The sequence below is a fragment of the Cygnus atratus genome, chromosome Z (genome assembly GCF_013377495.2).
Source record: "Cygnus atratus isolate AKBS03 ecotype Queensland, Australia chromosome Z, CAtr_DNAZoo_HiC_assembly, whole genome shotgun sequence".
Classification (NCBI taxonomy): Eukaryota; Metazoa; Chordata; class Aves; order Anseriformes; family Anatidae; genus Cygnus; species Cygnus atratus.
The window spans coordinates 77,058,479-77,081,675 of NC_066396.1; the positions used below are offsets into that span (position 1 = coordinate 77,058,479).

Genomic DNA, 23,197 nt, shown 5'->3' on the forward strand with positions numbered 1-23,197 from the left:
TGGCAAGACACAAGAAACAACACTTCTGAAAGTTTTCCAGTCTGTTGTCCACACTCCTCCTTCCCTGGGATGTTTCTCCAGCTCAGTGAGTGAGTAATCAACCACAGCTTTGCAACAGTGCCTAAACTTGAGGCTTTTTTTTTTTTTGATTAAACTCAGAATCTTCTTTTAAAAAAATCCTTTTAGAGTCCTACTAGGACATTCAATGCGATGTAACCTACTGGTAAGTGAGCCAGTGAACACTGAACTGGGGTATCACTGGTGCTGCACCTATCACTGGTGGGAATGCTTGCAGTGGAAAGCCAAATCAGAGCAGCCTCTCGTATCTCTGCAGCCTTAAAGAAATGCAGAATGCTGGAACCATGACTGCCTAACTCCGAAAGAACGGCCCATCAATAACAAACAGTGAATAAGACCAAATGCCAAAAAAAGAAAAAGAAAAAATGCCACCCAGCTATCAGAAAGAGCACAGCATGGCCTCTTAACTCCTTCTTCCCAGCAGTCTGGATTCATTCATGAAAAAGACATGGCACCAGGGGAAAAAAAAAAAAGGCCCACAGCATAAAATTAATTCATGGAGCTCAAAATTACTCATCTATTTTAAGTCAATTAGATACTATAAATCACAGCCAAGTCTGCTTTTTGTGCATGTGAAAAATGCCTGTCTTAAATACTAAAATGTCCTTTTCAAATCTAAATTATGCCTTCTACGCCATCTCACTTAACACAAAAGCAGGAATAGTGGGGAAAAAAAAAGAGTTCTTCTGCATATGAAGTTCACAAGTTGACAAAGGAACAACTACATAATCTGAATAAAGAAAAGAACTCTGAATTTCATAAACAAAGAGAGACCACCAGACTTAAGCTTTTTAAAAAACCACTGCTTTGTAAGCTATCTGAGGAAAAACAAAAAGAATACAACTATAACAGGCAATACACATGCACCTTCAGGTAAAAGAAAACAAAATGTAGAAGGTGGAATACAGACACTGAGAAATAACCAGAGTGCACACAACTTTACATGGTATTTCAGGTCTTTAGGCCAGAGAGACTGAGATTGATATGGATGGAGGTACTAGATGAGAGTTCACAGACTGCAGCAGCAGAGAAGAATACGACACAAATGTTGTGAGTGCTGGGGTGCAAATCACAACTCAAGCCACAAGCAGAAGGCTGCAGAATTTTAGGAGCTTGATTTGGCTTTGCAGTTCTCCAGCCATTTCCACTGACCACACAGTTCATCACGTTGCAGAGCAGATTTGGTGCATGTGAACTAGATTCTGCTTGGAGGAAACTAAACTGGAAGCTCTACTCTCAGCAATGTAAAATGCATTTCCACCCTGAGTGGAACATCGGGGTTTGAACTGCACATAGCTTAAACCCTACACATGCTGAAGAAGGTCTAGTTCAAAGGACCAGACAAAAACCTTGCCCGAAGTAAAAATTCCAAACCTCATGCAACATGAACACGAGATCTTCAACATCCACTTGTGACATCTTCTGGTGTGCTTCTACCAAGGCAAACGGTAAGCTAGTTCAGTAGACATGCTATGCAGAGCACGCAGGTATACTCACAGCCTATCTTATCTGTATGTGTGGTGTTATCTTTCTGTTGCTTGGTCAACAAGACAATTCTTTGTGGAATCTGGAGTTGCTAGAAAGGCCTGCCAGTGCCCTTCAAGGGTGATGAATACAAATTTCCAGCGCTAGTTTATGCAACTATCCAGTCCTTTGAAGATCGTTCCCTGGGGATACACAACATTGAGTAGTTCTGAAGATGTCCTTAAACTGTAAAATGACAATCACACGTGGGGAAAAGGATGCATGTATTGGAATAACTGAACAAGCAAACTTGAGATAAAGATCTGTCAAGTCCAGCATGAAACTCAGGGAACCCAAGCAGGATCAGTGTGGTTAAAGGCTGCTCACTGTTTTATAATACATTCTCTTTGCAGTGCCTCTGACCTAAATAAGAATGTCCTTGCTTTTTAGAAGATGGTTACTCAATGGTTCCTTTCTGCACTCTGTCTCAAAGAGAACTTGAGCCTTGCTGTGATAATCACAGTAAAATGTAAAGGGGATGTAACCTAAATCCCAGGAACTCAGCTGTCTTCCAACCCAAAGAAAATGCCAGAGGCCCAAGACCAAAAATGAAATGCCCTTGAAATAAGCGCAAGGCACAACAAAAGGTATCTAAGCCTATAATTGCATCAATCAAGAATTTGCAACAGATGGAGAGATGCAGTTGGAAACACATTAATCTCTACTGTGCTCTCTATTAGGCTATGCAATCTCTCTTCATCACTAGAAATGTAGAGGAGAAAAAAAAGAGTTGTTGGAGATGTGTAAGCCTTGCTAAGATGAAAGTGAAAGAAGTCTGTGTTCCCATGAAGCCTATCTTTATAAAACATTTCTAATTAGAATCCTACAATTTCCCTAACTTTCCCTGCAGATGCAACAGCCACAGAACAGAAAGATAATCCTTAATAGGAGATATTTTTCCCAAAGCAGCTTGTTATCAGCATCAGCCATTAGAACTGGATTTAAGCCCCATGGGAGTACTGGGACTTGATGGTGAGCAAAGTCTGATCAGGCCCTTCACTTTCTACTTCTGAGCATTTACCTTCTGCAAGGCCTTTTACCAACACCTCCTTAGAACCACACTGTTTTAAGCAACCAGCTGTTACGGCCAACAAAAACTCTTCACAAAGCCTGTACCACACAACCCCCATCTCCAGGTAGAGATAGTGAAGACCCTGCTAGAGCACGAGATGATTCTAGCTCACACAGTTCTTGTACTGTGTGCTGAAGGACGGGCATAATTTCCCTCTCAAAGGGAACAAGAGGAACTCACAGGCCGGCTCCCATCACATCCCAGTTCTGTGCCCACCACCAAACCCAGGGGCAAGCTTCCCACCATCGCCATGTTCAGGCATGCTTACAAAACAGGGCTGCCTAAGGCCAGTCCCTGTTTTTGCAGAAAGGGGAATTCTGTGGCATGCACTCACAGGTGGCACTCTCAAGACTTGCCAGTATCTTTGCTGTATTGCCTCTCGCCTTTTCGCTATTTACGCAGTCCCATGCTGAGTCCTACAAAAGCCACAGGACCTGCCCATAGACCTTTCTCCTGCTAGTGCTGTGGTGTTTGTACTCCTGGCAGCCCCAGGGCTTACCCTTAAGCCTCTTGTTTGCTTGTGCCACGTTATAGCTTTTAGACAAGCTGGGAGTTTTCTTACGACTATTTGAGAACGCTGTTGTGGTCAGCATTCATGCCGCATGCATCTTCAGCAAACCAAAGTGTATATTTCATTCACTGGATTTTCAGTGTAACACTTAAAAATTGTATGCAAAAAACACCATCACTTGCAGCTCTTTGTTTCATTAGGAGCACCAATTACTAAAATAGAGACAAGTACTGAGAAATCAATTTTCTGTTTTAGTAATCTTACCTATTGACTTAAAAAAGACATTGCTTGATCATAAAAACCTCGTATCAAACCTGAGAGTCAGGTAACATTTGCTTCTCTTTTGCGAGTTTGACCATGCCTGTACACTGACAGTTTCAATAATCCACTGAAATATTAGAGCATTTTCAAATTTTCTGGAATCAAAATACAAGAGGTTACAGTGATTTGCTTTCATATTACTCCTCAGACAACATTACTGAAATAGCTGTAAGGAAAGCAAAGGTAAAGGTTGTCTAGAGGCTGAAATTTCTCATGATTTATCTCAGGTTAGCATGACCTTTCCCACTGTTTTGAAACTTGTCTTTTTTTTTTTTTTTAAACACAGTGAAGCAATAGAAGAATATGTTACCACTTCTAATTTCAAGATATGCAAGTCAAACCCCCAAAAATGTGGAGAGTATTTACATAATTACTGTTTCAGAAAGTTACCAATCTCCCTCTAAGATTTGATACATCAGCATTGTTCAAGTTTCACGGCTTTGTTTAGTACATGATGCATCAAATGCCTAGATGACCTATAACTTTTGTGTGGATTTGAACACAATATGAATGACACCGTGCTGAAATGGCAACAACATCCTCAAATGAAGCTAATACAAAAAGACTCCCTGCCCTTGAACTCTGTAATTAGTTTTCATGATTTCAATCTCGAATTCAGGCATTCAGTACACCACCCTACACTGAGTAACAGGTTCCCTTAATGCTCCTATTCCAAGTATTTGTGTTATTTCTAAAAACAACTTTTCAAAGCCAACTGGCAGCTCTTTAGGCTATTGCTTTTCTCTTTCACAAGCATTCTCTCACATTTGCAGATAAGAAAGGAAGATTATCCCTCCTAAAGTGCTTTTTACATTTCATTCAAGGTGAACAATGCAAAGAAACTCTCCTGTGTGTAGGTGCTAACTTTACAACAGCAGGACTGAATTTCAAGCCCTGTAAACTGAAACTGGGGATTAAGAGGAGACACTTGGTAACAATGCTCACCCCCCACTCTAATTCTCCGGAGCTCGGTTCAGTTCTACCTGCCTGATTCCTGAATGGACGCTTATCTCCCATTTATTCAACATGGGCTAATGGGTTACAATAATGTTTGTATGTTTCTGTGCATTTCATATGAACACACAAAGATATGTGCGTGCACACACGCACAAAAAATCTCTGCTGCTTTTCCTAGTGGCCAAGTTGCTATAGTGCTCTGCTGTGCAGGAAAGCACAGCTTCATTCCTGCTCTAGTTATTTCACTCCCCAGGGCTTCCATGAATACAACAAATGAAATCACACGGACCGTGATCTTGTCAGATCTCATAAGCAATGCAAGATTTGGCCTGATCATTACTGGAATAGCAGATTTCAAATATACGCTCGAAGCAAGTACATGCAACTTACATCCTTTCTGTACACTGAGTTGAAGTTGCTCATTGCAGCCTCTCTCTAAGATCTTCCTTTGCTCCAAATACCTTACTGAATCGCTTCTCTCGTTGAAGAAGGCCCAATAGAAAGAACATTTGTACAAATGGCAAAAATAAGGAGCCAGCAACTGAGTTTATTTAGGGTCACTGCAACTCACAAGGCAATTGAAAACAAATCACACAGGAAGCTCAGTCAGCAAAACAATTAAAACAATTTATTAGGATTGGATATGCAAAGAAAAAATTCAAGGACCTGTCAACCAAGATGCCAACAGTGTAATCTTATTAACCTGTTGCAAAACAATTAAAAGTAACGAAAAGTAACAATTGATTGTTCTCACTGTAAGCGTTAAGAAGCTCAATATTGGTATTTAGTTAATCTGGCAGTCCAAGTGAGAAGTCCCAGCACAGAACAGACAACATACTTAAAAGATTGCAGTGTGCTTAACTCTACAGCTTCTGAGCAGTATCAGTCACCTCAGTGCACACAGACTGGCAATACAAAACAACAACAGCTTACCTAAAATTACTTTTTGAAAGCAGAATAGAGACTCTCTCTACAAAAAGGCAAAAAAGCAGTTGATATCTACCAGTAAAACATGGAAACACTGTCTTTAAAAGGCCTCATGGCTTACAGCAGTAGAATGGCAAGTTTCCAAGAAGGTTACAATTATCAACAAAAATTCTCCCTGGTGCTTATGAAGTACACACACAAACATTTTTTCTAAGTGCTTTGAGAAAACTGGGGCACATGTATTAAAATTGGATCCTCGAAGCTAAATGAACACTTATGTCTATGTAGGGATGAGTGACTACCCAACCTCAGGAAAGAGCTGGGAAGTTAGGATTAAACAAATTAGGAAAAAAAAAAAAAAAAAGAACAAAACAAAGTCAAAAACAAAACAGAATAAAAACACACTACTACTATAGATTTCAAATTCAGATTTGCAAATGACTACTGGAAGGTTCAAGCTCCCGAAAGGAGTAAGTTGGGTGATGAAGAGCTGCTGTAACGGGTTGTGTGGAGCTGCTGTAGACTTGCCAATACATACTTGTATCCAGCTGGTCCCAATTAATAGGATATATCCTGGTGGTTGTTGGCAGCCTCCAGGCAGCTCTAACTTATGCCACAGTGCAGACTGGCAACCAGAGGACTGAAGACAAAGATTCTGCATAGATGGCACAAAGTCACCTCCTCACTCTGCAGAACTGCATCAGACAGCGACGTGGATGCAAGCAGAGCAATATAAAATCTCTAAGTTGTTTTATTTATATATGGTAGTATAATGGGAGAAGGTAGAATGGACAATTTATATCCAAAAGCAAACACTGCTTAATCCTCTTTTTAAACTGAGCATAATTTCTGCCACCTGCCCCTCCAACCCCCTGCAGTCTTACAGAGACACCTCATGAACACTTACTGGAATCGCTACATTTCACTGCGACAAATATACACTTAACCAGTAAGTTTAATAATATATTCTCAAAGAAACCTGGAGGACTCAATTGCCGAAAGACATTTGTCCAGTGATCTAAACAGAATTACTATTCAAATACATTGTTCTTTGTGATGCACAAAACCAGCCCTACCAAAGCAACAAGATAGCTTTTCATCTCTAACCTGAAACTTTGTTATGACAAGAGAAAAGTCTTGATGATGGTAACATTGGTAATGTTACAGTAAACAGACTAAAGCACTCATTAAATGCATAAGGTCAGTATTAAGTATTTTTAGTATTTTCTTTCAAAGTAATGTTCATACAAATTTCATGGAAGGGTAAGTTTATTCAGAAACTTGGAAATGCTGCACATACAAGATGTGCCAGCAGGTTCAATATTTGGAATATTAAAGAAGTAGATCAGACTGTAAGACAGGCAATCAATAAAACTGTAAGCTGAGTAGTAAGACAGAGGATTCTGCTGCTCAAAAGAGCCTTAGAAAAAAACAGGAACAAAGAGAACATTAAAGAATTTATATTTCATAACGTGGGTTCCCATTCTATGATTCTCTGCTCTTTTTAGTTTATTTACTTCTGGGTGTTTTTAAGCTGAATGATTATATACATTTTTAATACTAAACATAACCTCTTAAAACGAAGAGTAACATTCATTGAGAGCATAGCTACAGCAACATCAGTCTCAGAATGGAGTAACGAGGCTAATTCAAATAGTTTAGACTGGGACTCAAACTTCCCCCAAAATTTTGAAGTGTTCAGATTCCTGAGAGTAAATACAGTCAATTTGGCAGCATGCTCATGAATATATTAACCAACACGAGCCATTTTCTCCCCCCCAGTTAATATATATCAGGGAGAAAACATGTAAAGAAGCTCAACTAGCTAAATATCCCAGGCTAAAAATATCAAGAACTCTCTCAGCTGGAAGTTGTTAGCTGATAAAAATAAGGAACCAGGACAGCAGAAATTCTTTCCCTTCCCTGCAGAAAATGAGCTACGTTTGGGAGGAAAGTATTCAAAACATAATAAAAGAGGTGACTCACCCCTATCAACGTGCCATGCACACTGGTGTGCGGGGTGGGGCGGGGGAACGGGGATGCAAACCCAACCAACCCAACCAGGGCATCCTGATGGGAGGAGAAAGACAGCTGCCCGCTGCCCACACCACCCGAACGCACGGCTCCAGCCCATGGCATAGACCTGCAGCGGTTTCTACAACAGCTTTGCAATACCTCCTGCATGGTGTGATGCTCCTGCCCTGCGGTATGTGGAAGGTGAATGGCAAAGCTGGGCAATTCACAGCTCCTGGAGACAGCTGCCAGGAGAACCTTTCTGCTCTGGTGGATGCTCCTCGAGCACGTGGCGAGCCGGGGGCATTTCCTTCCACCGGTCCTAATCCAAAATCAACCTCTACCCAACATGATTTCCAGGCCTGGATTAAGTCCTTTACTTCTTACATGTTTACTAAACTTAAGGTGATGTTCTCAAATGAGCAAATCCACAATTAGATCAGCAGGTACACAGCAGGCATCGTTTTCAGTTTGCTTCATTTTCTGTGAGCAAGCAGGGTATTGAAAAACAAGGAATCCACCTATATTTAACAGCTTTCTACACTCAGAAGAATAAGGAAGGCCAGCAGAGTGGACTCACATCAACCACAAGATAAACACAGCAGCCATGATGGTTTAGGACAATTAAACCAGAACACCATCTAAGATTCAAGGTTATTGCATTACTTCATTCTGGATGGAAAATCCTTAAAAAAATGGAGAAAATGCATAAAGAGAAACTACCTGCATAAAGCATACCACAGGCTGTCTTAACATTTTGCTATCATAATAGAAACTTGTGTATCATATTTGGGTCATGCCACATTAGAGAAACTGGAATGGATTTGGTTTTTTTGGGACCATCTCACGCATCTTCTTCCATGCAGCATCCCACAGAAGTGCAGGACACTTCTGTACACTTACATCTTCACACATCTGAACCACTGGACAGTTCGGAAAAGAAACCAAACACCAGTATAAACCTTCTCACCGGTAGCAGATACTGCAGCTGAACATTACTTACGCAAACGCCCAAAAAATAGCTGAAACTTACTTAATTTTACAAGCTGTGCAATGTTAAAAAAGAGAGAGAAAGATAGTTATGCCACTAGAAAATACTCATATTCCAACCACTTCAGGTAGTGACATTCCTGGACTTTAAATAACAAATACAGAATATTAAGAGGTAGATCATCTGTGGGTTGGAAAATTACAGTTTATGGAACCTGAACCTTTGACGTTAAAGATAAAAAAACAACAGACTACTATGCAACGACACTTCAACATCTATATGAACAGAATGCCACAGCGTAACTTAAGGGCTGATTCACGTCACCAAATGTTCCTATCTTTTCTACCACTATATAGACCCAATTTCAGTCTCCTACTTAATGGATAGAAAAGCAAGCAGGACAAGTGCTCAAAAGTTCCCCAAGCTGAAGAGCAGATGGAATGAAGAACAAATGGGCAGCCTGGCCCTGGGAGCACCCAAGGAGCCAAGCAGATCACACACCTCAAGGCAGACCCCACTACACTTCCATCTTACAGCTGCAGGACTACAGAGCACAGATACTTCAGGTGGTTTTTATATTACCCCAAAACATGGAACATCTGGCCTGTCCTCTTCAAATGCTCCTGATTAACCCAAGTAGCTGCCGGTTCCTTAACAGCAGAGGTTTCATCTTGTTCTCATAACCCAATTCTCTGCATTAACCTCCCCTCTCCCAAAGCCTGAGCTCTCTACTTACATGACAAAGCTACTGTGCACATTATACTTTATAAAAGCCTTACACAAACAACTGTTTGAGGCTTGATGTTTTAAGGATGCTGCAAGGCCAAGCAGGTAAGTAGTACCATTCTCCAGACCAAGTCCACAGAGCTGGGGAAAAAAAAATAAAGAAGAAGAAAAAAAAAAAAAAAAAAAAAAAGAGAAATCTTTGGGGCACAAAAGCTTCTTCAGGTCACTTGGACTGCCAAAAGGGAAGAAAAAAGTCTACCTTTTTGGATAAGCTTGTGTCAATTGCCAGCAGCTATCCAGCGTAACACACTAAGAGAGGCTTTTTGGAGGAATCAGAAGAAGCTTGTTTTACCCGATAAACATCAGGGGACCTGTATGTTCCTAGGCAGAAAAAATTACATACACAAACATCTTTTGTTATTTTCAGTCACTTTCTTTCAAATTGCTTTAGCTCTGAACACACGCTTTAACAAGTTTGGTTGTTGGCTACTCCAGTCATTGCTCCTAGAGAGAACTAAATCACAGGAGATGAATATAAAGGCAGCCTTGGTGAGGTAATTGCAGGTTTTACACAGCAGACCGTAGCCAGGCCGTAGGTAGGAATAGTAGATTTCATGGTTCCATACCAAGAGACATGACAAGAGAACAAGGGTGCAACTGAATGAGCTAGGACGTGGCTCAAGAGTGCAGTTTGCAGAGCCTATGAGCCCTGCCAATGTCTCTTGTAATTCCATTCTGTATTTGAATCAGAACATGTTTGCTTTTATTTTTTAATTACATCAACCTGTTTCTGTGATTGCATGCATGCACATTACGTGCAGTTGCCTGTTCTGAGGACAAAGAAGGTATGAACCTTGTCCTCCAAGTCTGAGCATATCCACACACTTACATGTATGCACGCACACGCCCACTGAAATGGAAAATTAGTACACCCAACTTCCAACTGTGGGAATGCAACAGTAATCCTTCTCCATTTACGTTAATTCTTTAAATACACTGTTGTACTGGAAAAAGGGAAATTCCAGGACTGTCACGGCCATGCTAAGAAGGAACGGTCACAGAACTCACTACAAGTTCAGCTGAAGCCAATTAAGGAACCACAAAGGCAAAATAAATATGACAACATTTCCATTTTGATGCTATAGAATACATGGGAACTACTTTGCCAAATTCTATCATTGGTGTCTCCAACTTAGCTTCTTGATGACATTTCCAGCACTTTTGGAAAACTTCAAAATAAGGTGTTAGAAAACGTGAAACGCACATGACACTGTTACAGGTTAGGTTTGCCTTCACTTTCCTTGTTCTTCCACTTGTATCCTGAATTAGTGAGAATTTCAATTGCTTCTGCTGAACAGATGGGTTCACCTAAATATGTAACAAAACTCTTTTCAGAATCAAAATTCTTCTCCACAACAACGAGCTATACCAGAGAGCCCCCTCTTTAATTACACACTATGTATTGAATCCATACAGTGTGTAAAAGAGAAATTAAACAGAAACTAATACCAAAACACTTTCATAAGTTTTCAGTGTTTCCTCTCAGCTGCATGTTTCATCCCCACTCTTGCATTCAGAGAAAGTTCATTTTGCCCTACGTTCTCTTTTGCTTTGCCCACACGACCTTCTATTCACGACGGGAACGTGTCCAGGCCACAATGGTGCATCCATCACAGTCAAAAAGTAACACAACAGAACTCACACTGCGAGATGAGAACATGAGTGCAATTTCCATGCGTGCATAAAGAATCCCAGTTTCCTTCAGGACCTGTGGCTATACCAGAGGACACCCGGTTACTGGAACTGAGTATCTAAAGTGCTTTGGAAGTGAAAATGAAGGCTCCTAGAGGTGTGCTTCCTTCATTGTTGAGTAACTGTGAACCAGAACTACATATGCAGCAGCTCGATGTTCCAACAAGGTATGAAAAACAGATTTTTAGCTTTGGATAATGTGTATTTTAACTGACCAGGTTACTAGGGATCAAGATGGTACGACAGAGGGAGAAACGTGTCTAACCATTGCATAAAGCGATAGTCACAGAATCACCTAGGCTGGAAAAGACCTTCAAGATCACCAAGTCCAGCCACCAACCCAACCTACCGAGTCCCATCACTGAACCACGTCCCCCAGTGCCGCATCCACCCATCTCTCAAATGCCTTCGGGGACGGGGACTCCACCACCCTCTGCATGAAGAACTTCTTCCCAATGTCCAATCTAAACCTCCCATCATGCAACCTCTGTCACTGACACAGTCCGCAGTTTTCAGCAAGTGCTTGTGTAAGAGGCTAGAACAGGGAATAGGTATGCTGAAAATCTGTTGCGTGCACTATTGTAGGTTTTCAAATGCATTTGTTTCACTAGCAGCCTAAATAGCAAAACCGTAGAGTCCTTTTCCAACTTTCTAAAGTATTTTACAGGACCTCTACTAGGTAGTAATGAATGCAATACTATTCAGTCCAGATCTGTATTTTTGTAAGGGAAAAATTATTATGGCTTTATGAAAACAAAACCTTTTCCCATCTTTTATGATTTTTTTTACAAATGAGTAATCGCACACAGAATTGGAGACTGACACCAGGCAGCTCAAAACTCTTATTTCTCCTGATTTTGAATAGTTAACTACAGACTTAGAGGGGAATATTGGAAAAGAATAATAGTAAGAAAAAAAAACACACCCTTCTGAATGACTAGCATAGGAACATATACACATTCAATATTCCAGTCTGATTTTTATTATCTATGTAAGATGTCCAAAGAAAACAGGATCTGTTTCTTTCATTCATGCTTTATAGGTCCCCCAACTATAGTTAGGCAAATTATTTAACTCACGCATCTTCATAGCCTTACAGAGTTTCCTTCTGGTTTTGCTGCATTATATTGTCACCTTATTTCTAAAAAGAATTCAAAGTATGTATGACTAGGTTTGCAGTTACACATTTGTACAGGTATTAGTTTCATCAGAATAAACATCTCTTCTATAAAGAATTAGATGTACAGATAGTAAAATTAAAAGTGACAGGGAACCTGAGTAGCTGCAACAGAAGTCAAAAATATGAATGTGCTGTACCTTTCAGATCTGCTTGTCAAGCACATTACTGTTACTAGAGGCATATTTTCATATTTCTCAAACCGTTTTTCATCTTCCAATCTGAAGCCTTCCTTTATCTCTCCGAGTTCTGTGTTTTCTTACATACTGTCCTGTGCACAAGCAGTAACTGTTTATTTGTTGATCACATACTTTTCCTGCTCCAATTCTGAAAACCAACTTCCATTTTACACTATTTTACAAGCATACGACACGCAGCAAAAGCAAACTTAATTCCTCAGGACAGGAAATACGCCTTTAAGTTTGTACAACATCCTCTCCACGCACAGTGCTCTATAAATATTTGATCACCACAGAAGTTTCTGATCCGCAGGACGGAGCAGAGCAGAACGGAGCAGTCCCCTGCGAGGCCACGGCTGCAGCAGGCACCAGCAGCTGAGCGGCAGGTTACTGAGCTGTAGGAAGTGCTTACAGAAGGTGCAATAAATTCAGACAACTTCTCACTATATTACTCAGAGGCCTTGACTTATAATTCACATTTCAAGGCAGATTAAACAATATACACTGATTCAGGAGGGTTTTAATAAAAAGCAAGTAAAGGAGACGAAGAGTTCAAGAGGCTGTCAATGAGAGCCATAACCTTCACTTCTCACACAGTTTCAGAGTCAGCGGGGAGCTTCGTTATTCCTGATACACCTGACGAAATTTCATTAACTCATCCACACTCCCTACCTTACAAATGGCTTTTGCCAACTCCCCACCACCACCTCAGTTCAAAGTTTTGCCTAAGCAGGAGCAGTCAGGGCCATCTAGGACTAGCCCTGTGCTCTTTGGCAGCTGGGGGAGAGGAGCTGTAAATAAACCACTTAGCGTGCAGAAGGCAAAGGGCTATTCATTTTATCAAATCTCACTGTTGTAATTACAAGTTTTTGATAAAGCACCGCAACTTTTGTAGCATGAGCATCGGATGGAATCCTTACTTTCAGCCTCATAAATCTCTGAATATTTATGACACAATCATACAGCCTGTCAGCCACATGATCCATTTTGTCCTGAGACTGTCAAGAACAACATATTTATTAAGGAATTATAGTTCCATTTCTGCACTTGAATATTTTCTTCAGCAAGCACAGAACTTCCCAATGACAGGCCACGGTATGCCAACACCACATCACAGGCTAGATCAGGTTGCCACTGATTTTACTGTAACTTCCTTTAACCAATAAAAACTACCTCCAAGACTAACATTGCCACTTTTAGGAACATTATGTTGATTATCATAGAAAACAAACAGTACAGAAGATACTTATCTTCTTCTAACCACCAACAGAAAAACTTAATCCCAACAATGGAAAATTATTTATTTTCCAGTCTCATTAGATGAATGTAAAAGTGCATCTGCTAATAACAAGACATTTTCAGTATCCATATGAAAAAAATACTACATGCACAGCTGTGGGATTTACATATACTGGCAAGAACTACCTCTATGCTTACAAAACACTGGCTTCTTTCAAGAAAACTTACAGGAATGCTTTTTTTTTTTCTGTTAAGGTGAATTCACCTCCAAAAGTCGGAGACATTGTAAACAAAATGGAAATGAATATAAAACATGGGACACTGTCATCAGCACTTCCTTCCCATTACATTAATTTCTTGAAATTCTCTCTCCTCCTGACTGAAATTCTTTCTGTTTTTCAACGACAGTCACTTCTTTAGCAATGAGAGGTTGTAAAGAAACAGAACAACAAAGCCCAAGCAGCAAACCACCACTCTCACTTGAACTTTTGGCTTGATCAGTCCAACCAAGAGTTTGGGTTTAACATGCAGGGTTGGTTTCAACCAGACCCATACAAGTTTAGCAAGAAGTACTTGACTGCAGCACAGCCAGCTTCAAGTTAAATGCCTGCGTGGACAATTGAGCCTCGCACTGAAGTGTACATCCAAAAGCAGTAAACCCTAACAGTGATGGGATCAAAAATCCTCTGAGGTCTACACTAGGAGGCACTGAAGTGCAGCACAACCCTCACAGACCACAACCACAACCGAAAAATCCTACCTTGCCATGAGAAGTTTGATTTCCAACATCTAGATTTCTACAAATTGGTATTTTACTAATTGATATTTGTACAGGAAACAAGGTGGGGAAAACGGCACATTCATGGTGCCCTTAAAAGAAGGAAATCCACTTAGTCACTGCTCTTTCATAGGTGTGTCCAACTTAAAAAACAAGAAACTGCAGTACAACTGCCATAAGAAACGCTGTAAATTCTTTGAAATAGATATATATAGAGAGAGATCTATATTGAGATTGATAACAAATGGGCAAGAAAAGTTCTATTCATTTGCATTTTTGTCTCTTTGCCGCCAACAAACCTGGTTTTCCTACAAACGAGATGTGGATGTCAAAGCAACATGCAGGTTCGGATCTGGAGGTACCTGAATAGGCTCTGTCCCTTCTGGGTACCGGGATGAGGCGCAGCACTATGTTAGGAGAGTGCTGTCACCACCTGAGCTACGTGTGCCTACAAGATTAGCCGAACAGCACGCATCAAGCTCTTCTTCCTGTCCCGTGAGATGGCACCCGTTGTTCTGTGTTTTCCAGAGCTTGCACCATTTTCCTGCCTGAACTGGGGAACCCAGAGTTTGAGAAAAACATGCCCCAAGCGGCCTCACCTAGCACGTGTGTCCCAAGCGCTGACAAAAGGTATCCATGGGAACAGGGCTCCAAAGGCACACGTCTCAAAATGCCCCTGCTGGAGTGGCAACGAGACCCTTGTCACACTTGTTACACAATTGTCTAGATGCTAGAGCACTTCCCGAGAAAATAAAACAAACAAAAGAGGATCTGAACTCAAGATTAAGAGAGATTTTGAGATTACACTCAAACTCACACCTCTGATATTCCAGAAACCCACTTTAAACTGCCACAGTGTAGGATGAAGCTCTGCCACCATACAAACAAGAAAGCAAGATGCAGGTGCACAGAAACGAGCTGCCCAAGCTCTCTGTCCCACTGTCAGAGCACTCCCATGATGAGCACAAGGCAGGATTTTGGTCGGTTTGTACATTCTGTATTAGTCTGGCATTTGGGGTGAAAGAAGAGGAAAAAACACCCACGAAACAGAAAAATTGCAAAACGCCATAATGTATAAAAAATAGAAAAAACAGAGGAAAATTAAGGCAGACATCAGCCTTTCTATTAAAAAATTTACAGAAGTCAATTCCTGAAGCAAATTTATAAACATCTTTCAAATACAATGACAAGAAAGAGACAACATCATCTGTCCATGGAAAGAACCTGCAGGCTCAACTGGGGTTATTTGAAAGAGTGACTGCAGAGCAGGTAAGAAGGGACAAGTGGATAGCTCATTAAAAGTTAAGATATAAGAGTTTTGATCCTCATGTCTTATCGTGACATTTACAAAAGCAAGGGAAACAGCCTTCATGAAATGAAAAAATGGCCTACAGCTGCTTGAAATAAATAATAATAATAATAAAGAGTCATTATCAGTATGCTTCTAAAATGAGAGGATATTTCAAGAAAACTCTTGTTGTCCTAAACCAATTCCATTAAGAGACTTTCATTAACGATTTGTATGTAGAAACACAAAAGTGTAGATGGTAAGTTGGGAAAGATCAGTAGCCCTTATGGGGACACAAACAGGGTAAGGAAAGTTAATAAGAAAGAATTTAATACAGACAAATGTAAAGTACTATGCACAGGAATAAGAAATCAAATGCACAAATATGAAATAGGGAATAATTGGCTGGGTAGCAGTATTGTAAAAAGAACCTGGAGGGTATGTGGGCTGCAAAATGGATTATTTATAAAAGAAAAAAAAAAACAGGCAAGCATTCTAGGGAGTATTAGCAACAATGTTTTATATATAAAAGGCAAGCAGTATGTATTGTATTAAAGGAGAGGTAATTATTTCCTTCTACTCAGTTTTGTGCTCAGATATAGACACTATACTAGTAAGATGGAGAAAAGCCAAAAAGATTCCACTGGCAGGAATAACAGAAGGTTTGGAGAAGAAAAAAAATGACCCACCACAAAAATTCTCACTTCATTTTCCCTCAAAAACAAAGAATTTGACAGAAGTGGGAAAGAAAAAAAATAGGATGTTATGGTCTTAATCACTGTGTCCTTTCAACTTCCTAGAAAGGCACATTTTGTGTTCTCATCACCTGCTACCTTCCTGGGACTGGGAGGGAGAAACATCTTCAAGCCTAGAGAAGTGTGGAGGTCATCAAGACTCCTGAATTAAAATGTCCGCTGTTATCTGAGGAAGATCCTCTCTTAGTAGTTGAAAGAGCAGCTACTCCCTGACCATTACATACCCGTACACAACTTGAACGTAGAGGTCCGTGCCTCAGCCAAGCTGGGGCCAGAACAGGAGCTTCAGCTCTGACCCAGCCTGGGCAGCGCTCCTGTCCGGCCCTTTTACACACCAGCAGAGCAGGAGCCAACTGGCCTTAACTGCGAGCACCATCATTGAGATACCCTCAAGATGCAACTACGAGATGTTCATGGAGAAGACCTACAACCTAGCTGTACGCCTCACAGGGCTCTCTGCCCTTTTCTGCACCTGGCAGGTTCATGGAAGGACCACCTTTAAGTGCTCTACCCAACTGCAATGCCATCCTGAATCATATGATCGTTTATTTTTAGACTCACATCTTTAGTCTCAAGCAGATGGCAGGCTCTAGGATGTGCTACAATCTCAGGTTGCTTCAGGAGGACCAGTCTCCTTTGCTGGAGGATCTTGCTTCAGGAGACTGGAAGTGACATTACACTCCATGTCTAACATATATCCCGTCCATGGGTGGGCCACAGGATGGCTGGATATCGCAGGACAAGCATTTAAAATTAACTTTGCACAAGACCGTGAATTGTCTTCTGTTCCTCATTTTCTGGATGCCCAGAGGCTATGTGACATGAGGCTACATGTCACAAATTGGGCACCCAATAATCATTGAGTATCTTTGCTTTTCACCTTTCTCCATCTTACTGCCATTGCTAATACCAGCTCAACACATACCTTCACAGGTTTGTGGAACTCAAGATGCCTTGGTGCTGTGCACCAAAGCAGCAACAGATTCCTCCTCCAGGAACAGCAGCATGTTGAAACGGCAAGCGAAACCATAAGGCAGATACTGAATGACAACAAAACAGCAAATGATCAAATAGCTACTCATTATGAAAACAATGCTCTATTTTGCACAACAAAAAGCAGAGTTCTTCCAGAGGAAAATCAGTAAATCAGCAAGCATGCAAACGAGGACAAAGTAAGAACTATGGTTAATATACAACCATATTTTCCATATTTCCATTTCCCCCCACCCCGAGGGCCCCCGTTTCCCCCCATACCTCTCCTCCGCCCACCTCCATCTCCCCCAGGCACGCTCCACGCTGCCACCAAGTTCTCCCCAGCATAGTGACTCCAGCCCTCCACATGCATGCCATTTTCCACCGTTCTGGCCAGCATCCCTTGTCCCCTTCCTAGCCTTGGGCAGCTGGGCACAGGTCTTCCCCTGAGGACAGGAGAAGCCAGGTCCCACCGCAGAGCCCTGCGGACCGCAGGTGCCATCTCTGGGTGGGACAGGACCTACCCGACGCCCAGGCGCCACACGTTCGTTCGGGGCTGGCTCCTCAAAGCCACGAGAATGGCACCCGTGCATCACCGCTGCACTGAAGACAAAATGTTCACCGATTAATGGTAGCAAGCCCCAAGCACATGCAAGTCGATCTTTTTGAAAGGCTTGCATCCTGGCTACATTCAGGTGCTTTGTCATGCAAACGGCAAAAGACACATCCCTGGAAGGAAATCCCTCATCCTTTCTCAACCAAATCTCAAGTGTTCCAGAGGAGAGGGGTACCTATTGCTTTTCCACAGCAAAAGTTGTGAGAACTTTTAAAACATAGGAAAATGTATTCTTTCTTTGTCTAATATTCAAAATCTGCCAAGACATTTCATGTGAAATTTTACACACACACAAAAATGAAACAAACGAAGCAAGGCTTATATAAGCCATGATAAATTTTCCACCCAAACAGTTAAAGTTTGGCAAAGTTATAAAAATCTTGTTTGGCTACTTTAATACTTGTGATGCTATCATATGCCTATAATTTCAGCAAAATGAATTATTAATAAATACTGGTTTCTGTTAATTACTGTCTCCTCCAGCAAGATTTAATTATCTCTGAGCCGAGCCCAAACCGTGCTCGCTGCAGCCCAGGGTGCATTTGCTGCACCCAGTGGGTCTGAGCGGCTTCCAGGAGCCCTCGCTCTTTATCAGCAGAAGTTTGCATGGCGTTATGGAGCCTCAGGAAGGTGGAATCAGGCACCTCACAAAAAGCTGGGAAAAAGCAATGGTGAAAAAAAAAATTATGAGCAGACCAATTGAGTAGAGGAAGCAATGCAGAAACTGAATCTTTTTCCCCTTGGTTCTAGTCCAATCAGGTACTTTTACATGCCAAACTAGATGCCACCAAATATACCTGCTTAAAGGTTGGGTAGGTATTTCAGCAGGCCGCTACACCAAAGTACATTTCTGCGGTCCGTCACAGCTATCTTTCCATCTGCCAGTACCTGTTAAGTCTACAGTGCAAAACCAATTATCCTGAGAGGGCCTGAAGTGCAGCATATACATCACTTGGAACGCCTTCATATGCTGTCCACGATACTGATGCAGTATAAAAGAGCACCTGAAGCACCGTGATCAACAATAAATACTCAGAAATAGTTACTGTTTCCAGAACCTTCTCTTCCATGCTCTTCCTGATTAAAAAATACATTCTTCCAAAGCAGACTGCCAGAACAGTATGCCTGCAACTTCTGTATCGTCAAAGGCAGCAGTGATATATTTCATCAGATAAACCTGGTGGATTAAATCAGTAAACAAACATCAAATCTAAAATTTGTATGAGAAGAGGGATTAAACCACCCATTTTGTTTTCCAGGGGAAAAAAAAGGAGAGAAAGATAACTGCATCTCTCACCACCTGAAACTTGAAAAACTAGCTCAACATTTCCCAGAGACAGGCGGAAAATTTATCATGGATGCCAATTAATTGTAATCTGTATCTTACCTTTTATGTAGTTTACAAACATTACAGTGGAGAGAGATAACCTTACTCATGTAAATTCATGCAACGCCACCTTTCCATGTTGCTTTTTCTTTCAAAAATTATGCCCCAAAATCCACATATCCTCCAAAACCCTACAAAATCTCAGAGTTTTTCCAAGCAGTGGCAGGATGAAATGAGGAAAACATTAGTCAGTTTTCCTCTACTTATGGAGAACCCCATTGGCACCAACAAAAGAGTGACACAAGCTGAGTAACTTTGACCCTGCTCTCCTGCTCGGGAAGAGATACACAACCACACCACCCTTATTAAGGATCAAATCAGACACACAGTTGGCCAACCAAAATGGACTGGAGGAGAAACAACGAAGGGGACGCCTCCTTTTCCCTTCAGAACAGCAGCAAGATAGGTGGAAAAGAGGAAAATTACGATCTTCGCTCGTGCAACCAGCTGCGATCAGACTCACACGACATTTGCAAGCGGGGTCACGCACAACAGAGGAGCAAGGATGCCACGACAGCAGCAACCAAGTTCTCTCTTCCCCAAGGTTCTCTCCCGTGCCAAGCTGAAAAACAACCAGCGACTGACCCTAACGCTTGCTTCCATGTTGTTATCGTGCATCCTTTTATTTTAAAGGAAATCATCTACCCTCCTGGTAATTTCTAAACAGAACTTGCATGCCTGCTGAGCCCCAACAAGATAAGGTTGTTTTTTTAGGGGAAAAAAATAAGTTTAGAGGACCACTGAAATATGAAGATGACAAAGAAGAGGTAATCCCTTCAGAATTTCATTTTCCTAATGCCATACACCTTTTTTTTAAGATATTTTTCTACAGGTATTTTCTAACTTTAAACGCTACTTATAGACAGATGGCCCTACTTACAAATGCCTATAAAAGCACTGCTTCTTGAAAGGGTGCATAACTGGACATGCAAATTCATGTGGTCTGATCCCTCTTTCCCCAAGACTGAAAGTTTAGTGTTCATCCATTCGATCTCAGTGGGACCAACCTCCTAATCTGAATTAATCCGATTCTCAGGAATACTAAAAATAAGGAAGCGATAACCAAAGAGGCTGATAAGAAAAACGTTAGTCTTCTTCCTCTCGCAGCGTAGGAGGCCCTGCATGGAGGAGTTGCTGTCTAAACACAGCCTTCCTCTCTGCTGGGCGGCGTGGGGGGCCAAGACACGAGTTATGTTGCGGCGGCTCCAGAAGGGGAGGACGGGGCGTAACAGCACTTCTGATTCTTCTCTCTCCATCTTCTTGGCATTCGCAGGTACGGTGCGTTCATCCTCAGTGCTTTACCTGGCTGCACTGCAGAAAAATCTGGTGTTGGTTTTCCTGGAACCCGTCCATCCACACTTCACATTTGTTGTTAAGCTACGTAACACAGGTAATTTACCCCAAAGGTCAGGCAGGAGGGGCAGAGAGGCAGACCATAAAATGAATGCCATCTTTGGAACCGATCATTTGCCAAGGGCTACTATAAATGACTTGCAAAACTTGTTTGCTTTATTTAATAGAAATTACATAACCTCAAAAGACATAAATATTAAAGGCAGCTTACAGTGAGATGCCACATTACAAACACATTTGGCATCAAATCAGTCCGTAAAATATATCGCAGCCTGGATTACAAACAGAACAGAACGCAAATACGCATGTCTTGCACACCTGAAAAACACTCCTCAGTAGGCTTATCGCACACTACTCCTGCCACTGTCACACATCCTCGTGAGGAACAAACATGTCCCATAGAACGAGGCCATACAAACCCAAGGCAGTATTTATTTTTTTACATTACATTTACTCTATTATTTCAAGTGTGTTTAGCAGATCTGTTAGTGGCAACATGTTTTAAGTACTTAAAACCTCGAACAGATATGACAAAGTTAAATTATACATTTGTTTCTAAAAACTTTCAAAATTCAAATTAAACAATTACAATCCTGTTCTTCCTGATTAAAGAGCTACTTAATACAGGAGTCGAACATACACGTTTTGTCTGTGATTTTCAAATTAATAATCTCACGCGGAAGTCAGAGCTGTATTTTTACAGATGGCAACTTTAATTCGATGGCAACTTTTCCGAGCAGAGCAAGAACTCGCGCATCACCTTGGAAGAAGCATTGCACGACTACAGAACGATGCAGTACGAAGGAAAAAAAAAAATGTAATCGAAAAAAAGTGTACGAACATTGCCATGATGGAATCCAAATCTCCTAAGAAGAGACTTGAAAAGATGGCACACGAGAACAATCTGCAGCGCGTACCATGTAGCAGCATTCCTCAGCCACACGCCAAGTCTTCAGGCTTATCTTTTTTACCCTCAAAGGAAAGGAAGGCTGGGGGCGGCGGGGACGGGAGAGGAAAAGGGTGTTCCTAAACCCCCAATCGCCTCTACCAGCAGGCAGATGCTTCCAGGAAGTTACGATCTGTCAGTACACCCGCGACTTAGAGACACCCCATTTCGCTGCGCTGCGGAGGATAACCTACACGGCAGCGATCCGCGTTTCCAGCTGCTGGCTGCCGCGAGCGGGAGAACTGAGATCGAACAGCACCATCTAGCCGGCCCCCCACAACTTTACTTATAGCAGGGCAGGCGCTGCTCGGCGACGGGTCGGCTGGGCAGGCTTCGCCTGGAAAAAAAACTATCGGGCGGCCTCGCACCGCACGGGAAGGCGGCGGGGGAGACGGACCGGGAGCGGGTGCGAGCAGCGGGGACGGCTGGGGGGGGAGGTGGGAGGCTGTAAGATTCTGGGGGAAGGTTTTAAGGGAAGGTTGTGGGGTTCTGGGGAAAGGTGGGGAGGCTCCCAGGGAAGGTTATAAGGGGAGGTTGTAAGGGGAGGGTTTCGGGGGAGGGTTTCAGGGGAGGCTGCAAACTTTCTGCCTCAGCACCGGAGCGCCGGGCAGCCGGACGGACCCCGCCGGAGCGTGGTGCTGTGGGGCAGGTGGGCGCCGCGTCGCCGTGCCCCCGGCCGTACCGTGCCGTGCCCCATCACGGCGGACACCAGTTGCTCGGGCAGCCCCCGGCCGGCCCCACCGCACCCCCACGCCGCAAACTTTTGTGGAAAACCCGCCCGGCGCCGGCGGCCAAAACCCATCGGGGGGCCGCCGCCAGCTCGCCGCTCCCCTCCTCATCCTCCAGGCGGTGAAAGTTGCGGGACCCCCCCCCTCCCCACACACACACATCGCCCTGGGGCTCTTTGTCCCCCCCCCCCCCCCCCCCAGCGCCGCGGCGGAGCCGCTGCCCCGCTCCCCTCAGGCGTTCCCCGCCGCTCCCCTCTTCCCGCCGCGCCGTTCCCGCCGCGCGGTTCCCGCCGCGCACTCACTTCTCCCGGGCCTGCCCGTCGGACGGGACGCTGCTGTTGCTCTTGCCTTTGCCGTACATGCTGCCTGCGGAGAGCGCCGACTGTCACGCACCTGTCAACCCATCACGGCCTCCCCGGGAACGGCCCCGTCGCCATGGCGACGCCGCCACACACACAGCCCATTGGACGAGGCGCCGCGGGGGCACGCCCACCAGCACCCCCCACGCCCCAATGGGCAGGCGGGGAGCCGGACGGGGCTGCTCCCTCCTCCCTCCTCCCCCCCCCCCGCAGCTCGGCCCCTCCTTCTCCTCCTCCTCCTCCTCCTCCTCCTCTTCCCCCCCCCCCTCCCGCTCGCGCTCTCCCTTCCCCGGCGCAAGGGGGAATTAGAAACGGTTGGAGCAGGATTTTAAACAACCGGCTGTTCCGGGCGCGCGCCGCCCGCCCGCCGCCGCTGCCGCCCGAGCGCGGTGGGCGAGAGGCAAAATGCGGGGCGGATTCAGCCGGCGGGCGGATGGGGCGCTCGCCCTTCTCCCTCACAGCCTCCACGCAGGGCAGGGCCGCCTGGCCCCCACACGGACACACGGGCGGGCACGCGGCGTCCTGCCGGCACCCCCACACACAGCCCG

General features: G+C 43.3%; 1 protein-coding gene across 2 annotated transcripts in view; it reads right to left on the reverse strand.

The window, feature by feature from the left end:
• The window catches only part of SSBP2 (single stranded DNA binding protein 2), a 181,402-nt gene extending 158,689 nt beyond the window's left edge, over window positions 1-22,713 (reverse strand). For both annotated transcript variants that reach the window (XM_035567553.2, XM_050716352.1), the window contains exon 1: window positions 22,593-22,713. Coding sequence is in view for 1 of the 2 variants with exons in the window: in XM_050716352.1 (XP_050572309.1) it covers window positions 22,593-22,651 (59 nt within the window). In the remaining variant the exon portion in view is untranslated. The remainder of the gene's footprint in view (window positions 1-22,592) is intronic.
• Window positions 22,714-23,197: the final 484 nt, after the last annotated feature.